Source organism: Dromaius novaehollandiae, chromosome 3 (genome assembly GCF_036370855.1).
Source record: "Dromaius novaehollandiae isolate bDroNov1 chromosome 3, bDroNov1.hap1, whole genome shotgun sequence".
Classification (NCBI taxonomy): Eukaryota; Metazoa; Chordata; class Aves; order Casuariiformes; family Dromaiidae; genus Dromaius; species Dromaius novaehollandiae.
Genome location: NC_088100.1, coordinates 54,389,184 through 54,402,788, shown reverse-complemented (window position 1 = coordinate 54,402,788; position 13,605 = coordinate 54,389,184). Strand labels below are relative to the sequence as shown.

The 13,605-nt window shown below is 37.7% G+C and overlaps 1 protein-coding gene across 2 annotated transcripts in view; it reads left to right on the top strand.

Moving 5' to 3' along the window:
* The window catches only part of FRK (fyn related Src family tyrosine kinase), a 69,223-nt gene that overhangs the window by 40,630 nt on the left and 14,988 nt on the right, over positions 1-13,605 (top strand). For both annotated transcript variants that reach the window (XM_026123536.2, XM_026123535.2), the window contains 2 exons: positions 4,729-4,892; positions 5,535-5,703. In XM_026123536.2, the coding sequence (XP_025979321.1) occupies positions 4,729-4,892; positions 5,535-5,703 (333 nt within the window). The remainder of the gene's footprint in view (positions 1-4,728; positions 4,893-5,534; positions 5,704-13,605) is intronic.

The window sequence follows — 13,605 nt, the reverse complement described above, 5'->3', positions numbered from 1 at the left end:
ATAGCAGGAGGCTCTCAGTCCCCCCCCCCCCCCATAATGGTATCTAAAAGACTGATTGTATTAAATAGCAATGTAAATGGTTTGTGTTTCCTCCTTTTTTTTTTTTTTTTTTTCTACTGCTGAAAAAGATTGTGTGGTTTCCTCTAGGCCAGATTGGCATTAGGCATAGGAAAAAGTAGGTAATCATTTAAGGCAGCAGACTGATAGGAGTGGCAAAATCATGGTTGTAGCAAGAGAATGACTGAGCAAGAGCAGCCGCTGCACCTATTCTGTGCTGGTGAGAGTGATTTAATGAGCTGCCTTCCTCCCAGCTCTGCCTGGGGCACGGAGACCAAGTACAACTCCTGGCCTGGCAAATGGTTGGCCATGGCCCTATTGTTAAAATGCGTATTTCTGCTTCTGGCTCATCCTTACATGAGAGAGAAAATTTATAAGTATCAGGGCACCCCAGGGCTATAGTGGAAGTAAGGAGGAGAGGGCTTGGGGGATGGTTCTGCTCCCTCTTTCCTTCCATGCTGGCAGCCTGCACTGTCTGTGCTGGTAGAGGACTGTAGGCAGGAGAGATGTTGGGTTACTCTGGCAGTAATGATGCTTTCGTTTGCTTCAATGATTCATTTGGTGAGGATGCTGCTCTGCTGATGCCCCTGTAAGACTGAATGTTGCTGCCCTGGGAAAGGAGCACTAAAATGTTTTATTCTCATCCTTGAGTGACAAAATCTACTTTTGCTTGGCCCAGTCTTAAAAAGATGGAAAGCAAAGGAGAAGAGAATGCTTCTGTTAAATCAAACCCATGAAGAAATCTAATGGGCAGCTGCAATTGTTTTGGGAATGGCAAGTAGAGGAGAAAACCACTGCAGTCTTCAAACCCTATTGATGTCAAGCTGTGTGAAGCTGTAGTCATAATCCTGTCTCATTTAACTGTCTGCTTTGGGTGTAGGGATGACTGGAAGGACCAAAGGGGGTTGTAGCTAGCTCTTCCCAGAGTGATGCACTCTGTGTGTGGGAGAAGGAGTTGCACCATGCTCCAGCTCTGCATGTGTGCAGTGCAGTGCTTGCACAGCCAGACTCAACCCTTTTCATGGCAAGACGGTACAAAAAAACAAAACCAAACAAAACCCTAAAAAGACCCCCAAATCCACCAACAGTCTCTTATCAAACACTGAATTAATCCTCCCCTGAACTGCTTATCACAGGCAAAAGCTGCATCTGTGCAGAAATCTACAGGTTTTCTGCACACATTCCAGTTTCTTCTGGGGGAAGAAAAAGCTACAAAAGTATCATAAAACAGCAATGTTATCTTACAGGAATAAGAAGCCGATGAAAGTATCACGCTGTATCACGCTAAACCATCATTTTCCTCCACATTCCTAGGAAATGTTCTGCCTGGTGAGATGTAAATGCTACAAAGACACTGCTGTTTTTCATTTATTATTTCCTTGCTCAAGTCACACTGCTGGGCTGTGATAAGGAGATTAGATCAGGTGGTCTGCAAACACTGTTTTATTTCAATTTGATATGAAAAACAGTGTTTGGTGAGTCATGACTTGATGCAAAATTGCAAAATACAACCTGAATAGCAGCAAAATACCATGAACCAGGATAAAGTATTTGGTAGCTGCAAATTATGGTATAAACTGGAAACTCTCCAGAACGTCGAGGAAACCAGTACTCATAGACTTAGTAAACATGAGGTCAGGAGTCTGTGCTCATATCGTCCAATTTATATACCGCCAACCACAGGGTTTCGCATAAAGCTCGTTTAAGAAATTAGAGCACACCTTTCAAACCAACTCTTACGTAAAGATTAGCTACTTTACAAATAATAATTATAATATTGCTAATAAATAAATCAGATACTCAAGCTACTATCACTTGTGATATATAGATGAGACTGGATTAACGCAGTCATCCTGCTGGTCTTTTATTCGATGAATCATAAATAACAATTCTTTTGGCCAGATGCGCTTTACTTTGAACTTTGGAAAAGCCAATGAATTTTCATTGTGTGTTGTTGCTGAATTATTCTTTAAGTCATTTTCCATCATCCTCATTCCAAATCATGCATCACAAACATTTACATGCTTTTTATAATTGAAAAATATTAATTATGTGTTAAATTGAAAGGAAATGGCATTTGAAGAGTGGTTGATGTTGTTCTTTTTATACTCTGAAGTTATATTTACAAATATTCTTGGTTGGTACTCATTCAGAATCGTGTGCTGGCAACTCAGCTCCCTAAAATATTACTTGTGGCAGTTATAAAATTCCCTCAGGTTTCCAACAGCCCCTATATGCCCTCTGGTGGTCGGGGATGACAATCGCACAGTGCAGTAGGAAAACATCTGATCAGACATGATAGTGCTTAAGGAAGGAAGGTTTTCATTTGAATTTAATCAGGTAATGGTGAGAGAGATTATACCATATATGTAACTAGTAATTTTCTAAGATTTTGCTACACACGTGTGGCTGTGAATTCTTCTGTTAGTATGATGCCTAAAATGATTGCCCGTTTACTTTCTAAAGTTAACTCAAGACCAATGATATATGTTCCTGAATTTTTAGAATAATTTATAAAAGTTGAACACACATTCTGGGTATGCAGAATGCAAAGTGAAGTGCTGCAACATCAAACATATTTCAGCAGGGATAATTCCAGGGGACACCAATAATAAACTTGCTAATAACTAGATTTTCATATGTGAGTAACAGACTGAGGCTGCTAGTAGCACTGAAACACATTGATATTAAATTAATTATATAACCAAGAGTAGCCACTAATAACATGACTAAATTAACTAAGTCTGCTGGAATTTCAGATACTAGAAGGTATACTGGAGGTAAACAGGAGAAGGCCTTTGCCCTATGCCTCCCTTTCACTTTTTCAGAGTTTAGTGTTGTGTGAGAGCTCTGAGAAGACGACTACACCAGTGATCTCTTAAATAGATGGGTGGGGAAGGAGACACATGACCCACTGGGAAGGTGCAATGGTGGGTGACCAGAAACAGGATGGTAGCTGGAACTTCCTCCTCCCCTTCTCATTTGTCTCCCCACTCATCCTGGGAAAAACACTGTGTTGTTTCCTGAAATGGCAGGGTGTGATAAAACTCTGGGTTTTTCCCCCTGTCTTTTACTTATTGCCACTACCTTCTTTTTCAGTTAATCTTTCACATTTGGTCATTATCCACAGTTTCTTCTCCTGGCCATTTCCCAAACTCACCACTAGATAATTCCCATTCCCTTTTTTGGCTTGGTTCTCTCACTGACCCTCTCAAATCTGGCTGCCTACCTGTGTCCTTTCAGCTTGCTCCAACACCAGCTCTAACAAGTGAGGAAAAAAACCTAAGCCAGCCTGTCCATACCTTCAAATATTCTCTCTCCGTTTATCTCATTACAGCTTGGTACCATTCCTTGAGCTGTGGGCATTTTCCACCTGAAACTCTCAGGATCAGGAAACCTTCTTCCACAGATGCATACCTCATCTTATTTGAGCTGCAGAAAAAATTATCCTGCTGCTTAAGCCTGTTCCCTCTTAAGTAACACTGTATACAGTCAGGATTCCTCATTAGCAGCTAGGTTTATTACAGAACACTGTTAATATTAGAGCTAATAACTGTGGTATTGATAGGAGTTAAACCAGTTATCCTTCAGGATGCAAGCTCTTCACTGCCTATGGGAAATGGATGGTCTCAGTAATGGAGTGTCACACTAAATGTTGCCCCACATGTAAGACTAGACTTCTTTCCAGCTCTTTAGAATGGCCTTCCCTGTTATCACTCAGATATTATAGCCATTGCTCCTTCTGATATTCCTTTGTAGAGGAGCTATGTTAGCCATATATGACAGACCAATAAAAAATGGCAATTACAGGGCTTGTCCTCCCTAAATAATGGACTAGGTGAGTGACAGTGCATTTTTCTCCATTTTTGTTCTGCTGCTAATCCTCCCACTCACTGGCCCCAGCAAACAGAGGCCCAGCCTACATTCTGACACTACCAAAGAGTGCTCTGAAGGTCACAGACAAGGGCTCTTTGGATGTCTTGACATGCAACTAAATAACCTATAGGAGGCAAGAAGACAAATATCTTGTTGATTAAGAAAGAATAGATAAGAATAAAAGACATCTGGATGGAAAGGGAGTCATCAGCTACTCAAAATAGAGCATTATTGGCCTGATGTTTACATATTCCAAGTTACTCACAAAACTCAAAATCTATGGAAGATGTGAGTGCTCTTCAGAAGATCATAGCCATATGGTGTGTATATTTGTTTGCTGTAAAATGCCTGCCAATCCAGAAGCTGCTATTTGGGATGTTAATATTGATAAATGAAATACTAAAAACTGATTAAATGATTCCTTTGAATTAGATGATTCTGGCTGGTTTTGGTGTCCTAAAAGACGGAAAATATGAACTGCCCAGGCAGGAATTTTATGTATTTTTGCTTCAAGTCTTATAGTGCAAGAATCTCCAGACCTGCATGGTTAAAGACTGGTAGACTAGATATGTTAAACTGTCTAAAAAGTGGGCTTTGATTTGAAAGAGATTTTGTGTAGTTGCTATTTTTGAAACTAAACTAATTTATTTTAGGTCTCTACAATCTATTTTTAAGGTCCTTACAAACACACTTAGGAACCTAACGTCCCTTAAGCTGGTTTGAAACTGCTGGCCATAAGCTATACTATACTACTGCTATCATACCCAGAAACTTAATATATTTAAATCATTTTAGTTTTTGATGGTGAATCTGTGAAGCACTACAGGATCAGAAAGCTGGATGAAGGAGGTTTTTTCCTGAGCAGACGGAGAACTTTTAAAACTCTGAATGAGTTGGTTGACTATTACAGTAAAAGCAATGATGGCCTCTGCGTGACACTTGGGAAGCCATGTCTAAAGGTAAGAGTGGATGCTACATCGTGCAACATATTTTTTATAAGGTAATTCTTCAGATATCTGTTAGAAAGTGTTAGCACCATAACTGTTTCCACCATTTCAAAGTGGTGATGACCTGATTATTTTTAGAAGTCATGGATAGCGTTATAGTTTCATTCTTGAAGCTGACACGTTAATAATAAAATACCATGCCTTTTTGAACAAATCATCATGTGACTGGAGGAGAAAATAGGCCAATTCATGATTTATGAATACCTTTTTGTAAATGGATATGGAGATGAAATCACCAGCTTCATAACTCTAGCTGTCTATAAGTAATTACTGAGACAAAACCACTAGGTTCAGGCAAGCAATACGTCATTGTTTAAAAGAGCTTGCTAGAGGGATGATTTCTAATTTTTATTTTTTAATGGCAAGATATTTTCTTTAGCGTTAAATAATATTTCAGTAACTGAAAGTACCCAAGATGTGGGCTGTACTTCATGTACCCAACACACTTTATCATATGTCTGTGCTATCAAGATACATTATTCATATCAGTTGCAATTTTACATGACATAGTTAACAATGACTTGTATATGCTGTTGGAAAATATTAGAATTCTAAATTACTGTATTATTTCTTCTCTTTCTTCTCTTATACCAGGTACAAACTCCTACTACTTTCGATTTGTCTTATAAAACTGTGGATCAATGGGAGATAGACCGAAACTCTCTGAAATTCTTGAAGAAATTAGGATCTGGTCAGTTTGGTGAGGTGTGGGAAGGACTGTGGAATAATACCACCCCTGTGGCTATCAAAACATTAAAACCAGGTATGTGAATTACTCTTGAATGTTAGCTTGCCAACATTTGACTTTACTCCTCCTTTATTTTTTAAATTATACTGAAAATGTAGCCTATCCCTAAAAAAAAAAAATCATTCTTAAAATATATGCACTCAAAAAGGAGGCTAACAAAGCTGAGGATCCTGAAATACTTTAGTATTTTGAATTACAGTTTTATACAATTCTGTTTCTCTTTCAGCTGAATACGTTCTTGTCTGATAGTTACTACATAAAAGCACAACTCCAGCAAGGCCATCCCTTTTGTAGAATATTGCTTGTGTGGAATTGAATGGCTATGTTTCATTTGTAGGTGAAGTAATCAATTTACTACTGGTTTATAGCCTGCAGAATTTCTTCTAGTGGCTAGATGCTATGTAATAATGATGCGTTTGTTAGCATAGGATATGTACTATATTAATCTTGTTGTATTTAAGAAATGATTTAATCCTAATAATGATTGAATATACTTTGTTATCCACAACATTCATTCCCAGTATTTGCCTATAGTATAGGTTTGTGACTGATACAGCTTTTAAAATTTTTTCTTGTTTATTTTTGATTAAAGTAATTTGTTCATTTTAAAACAAAAACATAAAACATCTGCCAGCAGATGGCAAGAATCTCATAGATAGGAAGGGTAGCCTGGACGATATACTTATTTTTAAAGTGAGAAAACATAATGTGTTGCAGTTAATTGAAAAAGCTTGTGTTGAGCATTAACAATCATGTTTCAGGAAGCAAAACAGATTCAGATCTTCAGTTCAGAGGATCACCTAAACATGCTTGAGTCCTATTTGAATGCCCTCCTGAACAGGGAGGAATTTAAGCATGCATTTTAGGGCTATCTAGTCTGAGCATACTGTATGCATTTTGGGACTTCACATTGAAAGCAGATAGCAAACTTCTTGTCTTTGCAGAACTCAAGGTGGAAGAACTGTTGAGACTTAAGGCCATCTGAAAGACAGCACACTTTTCCAGTGAACTCATGTGTCCCCTTAGTGCTCTGGTAATCACAGAAACCATCGTGGAATCTCTTTGTCCATTTCTCTGTCCTAAGACAGGAACAACTAAGGCTATGACTTTCCTGACTGGAAAACCTATTTTTAAAGACTTTTTTCAAAGACTTGAAAGACCTGTTTTGAAAAACTTCTGAAACCAGCAACTTCAGCAACTCCACAGTCTCTCAAAGAGTTCTTGTTCAATCGTCATTATTACTCCTATCAAAAAGGGCTTTTTCCCCTCATACTTGACCTGAATCTTTCATTCGGCAGTACAAACCCATTACTTCTTGTCTTATCCACCATGGTTATGGGTTACACATTATTCTCTTTACCAACTAGAAAACTATTATCATGTTCCTTTTCAGTCTTTTCTTCTTTACCTACCTAAAGTGTTTTAGAAGTTGCACCATTTTCAGAATACATTCTCTGTGCTGTTTCTGGGTTGTAACCATTTTTTTTTCCAAGTGTGATGATAAAAGGAAGCAGCTTCACCAGTGTCCAGTTGCAGCTTCACCAAGTCCGAGTAAAGGAAGGGAATAGCTTCACTTCTTACAGGCTTCTGTTTAAACAGCCCAATATACTGCTTGCCTTTCTTCTTCATAAGACAAGGATCTAATCTGTCCATCTGAATTTACCTCCCTTTAATGATTTAATGCAACATCTGGATAAGTCTGTTTTATTGCAAGACACTGAAGTGTTCTTCCTAAAGCGTGAAATCTCTTAAAATACTATTTAAAGGAGGAAGTTGAATGAAACTGGAATCAAGATTAAGCTATTTAAGTTTTTGTGACATTTATTTTTCTTTTAGTAGTTGTCTTTTTCTTTCTTCTTTAAGAAAGTATGTGATAACTAGCACTCTAGGAAAGATTTGTTTCTCATCAAACAAAATGATTGGATTTTGCACAAATTGCAACACATACATTTCTACCTGTTTTCTTTAGGGGGAAAGTGGAACTAAGATTTATCTGGTATTGCATATTCAGAATGGAAAGCTATCTTAATCATTTTTCATCTACCTCTTTTAATAACTCTTCTCAAAAGCCCACTTCAACTTCTCCTTCTGCATAATGGAGACAGTACATATTATCTGTTTTCTAAGAAGCAAACTTTGAATTTAATAACGGACTGAAGCAGAACTGAAAAGACTACCCAGTAATACATGAAAAACACATGGGATAAAATGGCTGAGTTTCAGCTGAAATTTGCCTTTTTTTTTTCTTTTTGATGTTGTTCAGATGACTGACTGCTACTAATACTCCACCTCAAGAAAAGGAAAAGTGTTAGTGAAATCAAATTTTATATCTGAAACATCTTAATGTGTTTAAAGCCAGTCTGATCTGCAGAGATCCTTTCTTTGATTGTTGTTCAATTCATTATCCTTTCAATGTCTTGCTGATAAAGCACAGAGAAAGCATAAAACTGCTAGACCAGTGTAAGCAGGAAAAGGTGTTTTTCAGTTTCTATATTAATTGGATATTCTAAGGATGTGCTCATAGTAGACTATAAAACAACAAAAATGGTCACACAAGCTTCTGCAGTAGGTTTGTTAGCTAAAAACGAAATTTTTACACTGGAACAAGCAATCATGGATAGTATTTGCTGCAGACTTGTTGCTACTACATACAGACTAGCATGCTATAGAGGGAGAAGCCCCTTCTACTGTGTTACTCTTTGTTAGTATGCTTTGGCTGGGAAAAAGAAGTGGATTAATCAGTACTTTTCCTATCTATTTTTTCTCCACTGTAGTCTGCTTCCTGTTGAGGTCAACAGTAGTAGTCTCATTGATTTCACAGTGGATCGTATTGAATTATGGCACACACAAGCTTCACCTAGATGTGACATCTGGGTAGCCAGGAGGCTGTGATTGTATACTGTGATGAGAAAATAGAGCATTACACTTAGTGTTGCTCAAGTGCAGGCTTCGATCCTCAAAGCCATCTTGATAAATTATATAGGTATTACTGATTCTCTTATCAGCATACTTTGTGAAATATTTAACTGCTTTACAGTAATAGATCAGTTTCAAGTGGCAGATTTAACCTTACAGTACTTTTCTAAGGAATTATTCTTTTCCATACAATGTTTTTCTCCCCTTGGAGTACCTTATTTTAATCAATTAAGCACGTTAGCTCTCCAAAGCTTGCTTTCATCAATACTCATGAGTAATAGCATTTCAATAACTAAAGAAAAAAACCTAAATCCTCTCACCCTAATCTGAGTAATAAATGCTTAGTTTGGTACAAATAAAATTAAAACAAAGGTTAAGTCTGATGATTCCATTCATCTCAATACAGAAGTGATAAGTGAATGGAAAGTGTAGTAGTTCATGAGTAATCAAGAAATGCATCATGTTACATGCTGACGATTGAAGCTTCCAATATTCACATAGCCAGTATCTCAGGCTTCAAACATGACACACTATAAAACTTTCCTTTCCTGATACTTGACTCACTGATCTAAATCAAGTTGCCTTCAGATTGGGTTGAGGGTTTATTTTAAAGCAAGGTCTTTTTGCTAAACTGTTTTACTGTGTAGATCCACAGGAAACTGGAAGGTAGGGTGGACTGAACAAGCGACCTGGCAAATACAGGGGATGGAAATAGACTGACACCTTTGAAAATGGCTTCACAACCAAAGACATTGTGACATGGAACTATGCCCTGATTTCTAATAGGAGTAGATTAATCCTGTGAAATAATCACATATCAAACAATATAGAAGAGCATTATGTAAATCAGCACCTCATAGATTCCTAGCACTGAAGCCCAGAAAGGATTCGGCTAGTGTAGGTATTTTCATGCTGAGCTTCATTTTTCAGTGACTATCTGTCCTAGCTCATGTATATTCTGAATACTTTGCTGTTATATGCTATTATATTTCACCCCGGTCCTAGAAAAATTATTTAGATTTAATCAAAATGCAGCCTGTGCTTAACTAGAAAATAACTAGAAGTTTTGTCGTCCTGAGATAGAGGTACAGAGAGAAGGTGCCTCTGCTTTCTTTAACAATTTGTTTCAATGGTATATCAGCTATGCCGAGGAGATTGTAGGCCTAATTTCTCATTTGTATTTATCTGACATCTGCTCTTTGATTGTTGTTGTGTCTTCTTGTGCTAAATTAAAACCTCCCTGGTATGCACTATTTTTTCTTTCCCTTCTGACAGTACTTATAAACTGAGTTAAAACAATTTTTTATTGTCTCTAGAAAGGCTAAATATGTTTTCCTGGTGTATGGTAGTTTCTTCATTTCCAAAGTTGTTTTTTCTGGACCTTCTGTAATTTCTAGCTATTACTGTTAAAAGGCCTAAAACAGATTGTGCTTAGGTAGATGACTTCCAATCCATAGGAAAAAATCAGCTCCTAGAATTCTGGTGAGATGGCAATGATGGACTTTTCCTTGAGGCAATTCCCACTTGATGAAAATGTGTGATTTCTGTCTTATGAGTAGCTACAATATTCAGAAATCTGTTTCCATTCCAGTTTAGAGCAAGAGACAATTTTTTGGATGTTGCACACAAACTAGAAATTTCATAAGTGTTTCCTTCCAGAAATGTTGATGCCTAGTGTAATAGATACATTTTTCTTATTTTTAGGCATCTAAATCTTAGATATCTAAGTCTTTCTTTATAACCAATGGAAAGAAACAGGTACTTACATGTCAGATAAATCAGACTCTAGATTAGAAATTTGCATTACAGTAAGAGAATAATATACCATTAATGCATATTTCTGTCCTTTGGTTGTAAAATCTGGACAACTAACTCAGACCTAGGTGTCTGAATAATTGCCTACAGTGGATGAAATGAATTCAGCTACCAGCAGTGTTTTCTAATTCCATGGAATTTACATCAGTGACAAAACAGAGAAAAATGTCAAGTTGCTGGAGTCTCTGAGATCTTAAACTGGGTGAACTGAAAGCCCTCTGACCCAGAATTGCAGATGGACTGGGACTTCTGAGGAGGTCATTGAAAGTGACCCTCCTCTATTGAATCATGTGCAGTGTTGTTTCCCATCCTGCATGATTATGTAATGCCTGGGTTAACTAGTTTCAGGGTTTGGGTCCACCAGCTTTAGAAGATGGGGCTCCAGACACAGCCCTCCAGGACCATGGGGGAGATTTTGTAAGTGAGAGTACTCGACCCAAGAGGTTTTCAGATTTAATGAACCAGTATTTTTCAGTCATTTCCTGTTTTTGTTGTAAGCTTGTTTCCATCTCTAAAGAAAATGATCAACACTTCCCTACTGAAAATGTCAGAAGATGAAATCTATATTGATCCGAAATCATTTTTTCCCCTGACTTTTTTAAGACTTTTTTTCAGAGCCAGTGGTGGATTGTTGAGCCCTTCAAAATGTCAGAATGATTAGTCTGTGGTCTTTATATTTAGACCAGATTTTCATTAACCTTGCAGGAAGAGTCACAAGACTCATAATTAAACTAGAGACTTTTTATTAAACTAATACCATGTCTTGTAAAATATCTCAGATACCTTTTATTAGTACATCACTATTTAGAACTTTTTGTTATCCTAAATGCCATTTGTTAATGTGAGACAGGCTCTTATTATGCTAAAAATCTAAACTGTTGATCTGTTAATTAATACCAGCCCTGCTGTGTCACCTCCCCACTTCCTGGTGTTTTGTTCAGAGGTTGCACTACAGCCTTTTGTCCCCTGGGGTACCCTCCATGGTGGGGGATATGGGTGGTGTCCTTCTGTCTCCCCCTCTTTGTTTCTCTTTTGTCGTCTCTTGTATTCCCACCTCTACCTTTCCCCCCTCATTTTTAGGCGATATGATTTCCCCCCACCACCTTAGTGTTACTCCTCCAAACCCCCAGGGGAGAATGGCCTGGGAAGAGAAGCCCCCAGAACTGGTAAAGCAGCCTATCAGCCATGGTGGCTGCTTACACCCTTTCTGCAATTATCATAAACAGCCAAGGATTTGAGTTTCCATCTTCTCTGATCTTCTATCCAATTGTTCAGCCATACACTGGTCCTTGCTATATCCGGACTAAGACCTGTGTCAGTTAAAATGTCAATGGTGCAGCAGGAGGTTTTGTTTTTTGTTTTTTGGGGTTTTTTGGTTTTTTGGTTTTGTGGGGTTTTTTTGAAGGGAGAAGCTGAAGGGCTAATACTTTATCTATTTAGTATTCCCAACAACAGGGTGCCCATGATGGATTTCCTTATCTATCTGCCCTCTGATTATGCAGACTTCTTTTAATGCTGTCCTGTATCCTGTCCCAAAATAGTCTTTACGTTAAAAATAATACTCCTTCAGAGGAGAATCCCATGGGAACATTTTAAGTTACCTATAAAACTCCTTGTTGTATGCAGTCATCCTAATGTCAAAGGCAACAGAAGCTGCATAACTTTATAGGGGTGTGACACAATTACTTTAGGCTTCAGGTGAAAAGTTTGAACAGTGCAGGTTTGTCACTGTGTCCACTGCACTGTGAAGAACACATTTTCTGTAGGGAATATGCAAGTGCGCAGCCACAAACCATCTTACATTGAAGAATTTCATTACATGAGCCACTGGCAGCCCTGTTTAAGCTGTTGGCAGTGAGTTGCTCTAATGTTTTGGCAGCTTGTTGAGGACACCATTGCTGAGAATTAAAGTTTCTTGGAAGAACATCAGTATTTCCAAGCTACAGTGACTAAAATGACTGGCTTCTAGGCCAGAAGGCCCAGAACTATAGATCTTGTTGAAACAATCTGTTGATCACTGTGACTATAAACGAAAAGCGGTAGAAACATAATGCCTTCATTCAGATGGTGGTATTATTTGTTTATTGGAGTTTCTGCTTTGGAAAAAGCTGTGACATTTTACCAAGGTGAAAACATAGTGATGGATGTGTCAATGAAAAAAAACAAAACACAAGAATGTCTTTCCCTTAAGGAACATCTTTTCTGACTTTTGAGTTGTTGACCCACAGTTATCGGAGAAGTATAGGGATCAGCAGGTAGAAAAATGGTCTATAAGACAGAAATTGCTATTTTTGTTCTTGGCTCTGCACAACCCTGTCTTGCTGTAGTTCTCTGAGCATGTCATTTTACATTTTTGTTTTTATTTCTTCATTGAGACATTGTTTTTTCTATTTAAGTAGAAATCGTTGCAGTAAGGATTTGCCTTTGTTCTATGCTGAGTGTGATGGATTCTCTGGGAACTATTGTCCAGGCTGGCTTGCTTCTCCAACTGTCAGCACATAAAGCAGACATCTGTCATCACCAATTAATCCTATCTAAGAAATTTCCTTCACCCCGTTCAAGTTGACAGATGCATTTGTCATTATTATATTGCAAAGCATCTCCCAAGTTTATCTCTTTTGCATGGAAACTGCCAAAGCAATGTTTGTTTAGGAGACAGTAGTCTCATAATAAACTTTGGCTTGGTACAGTTATCAGATGTTTTAATGATATTTTCAGTTCTTGAATATTTCATCTCTTTGGTGCATCTGCAACGTAAACAGCTTTGCATTAGGGAAATTCTCACAATTCCCCTGAAGAAAGAAATTATTTTATTGCATTTGGTTCAGTACCTAACACTAACCTGTAAGTTAACTTGTGCATGCTGAGAAAGCTGCTGAAGCATTGTCAGATACCAGCTCATTCTCCTATTAATATAAACAGTTTACACTCAAATGGTCTCTTGTATTACTAAGAACTTGTATTTTTTAATGTTATTTATTTATTATACATAAATCAATTCAGAAGTTCACTGTACATAAGTTCAATGTACTCTGTACATTGTGCCTAAACTTATTCAGAAGAGGAGACTACTTTGAAGTCATTTGTGAAGGTTTATCAAAAGCTGCAAACAGTCTCCTCCAGAGTGGCTTATGAAATTTTTAAGGACCACTTAGGCCAGTGGAAACTAGATAGAAATAATTAAAC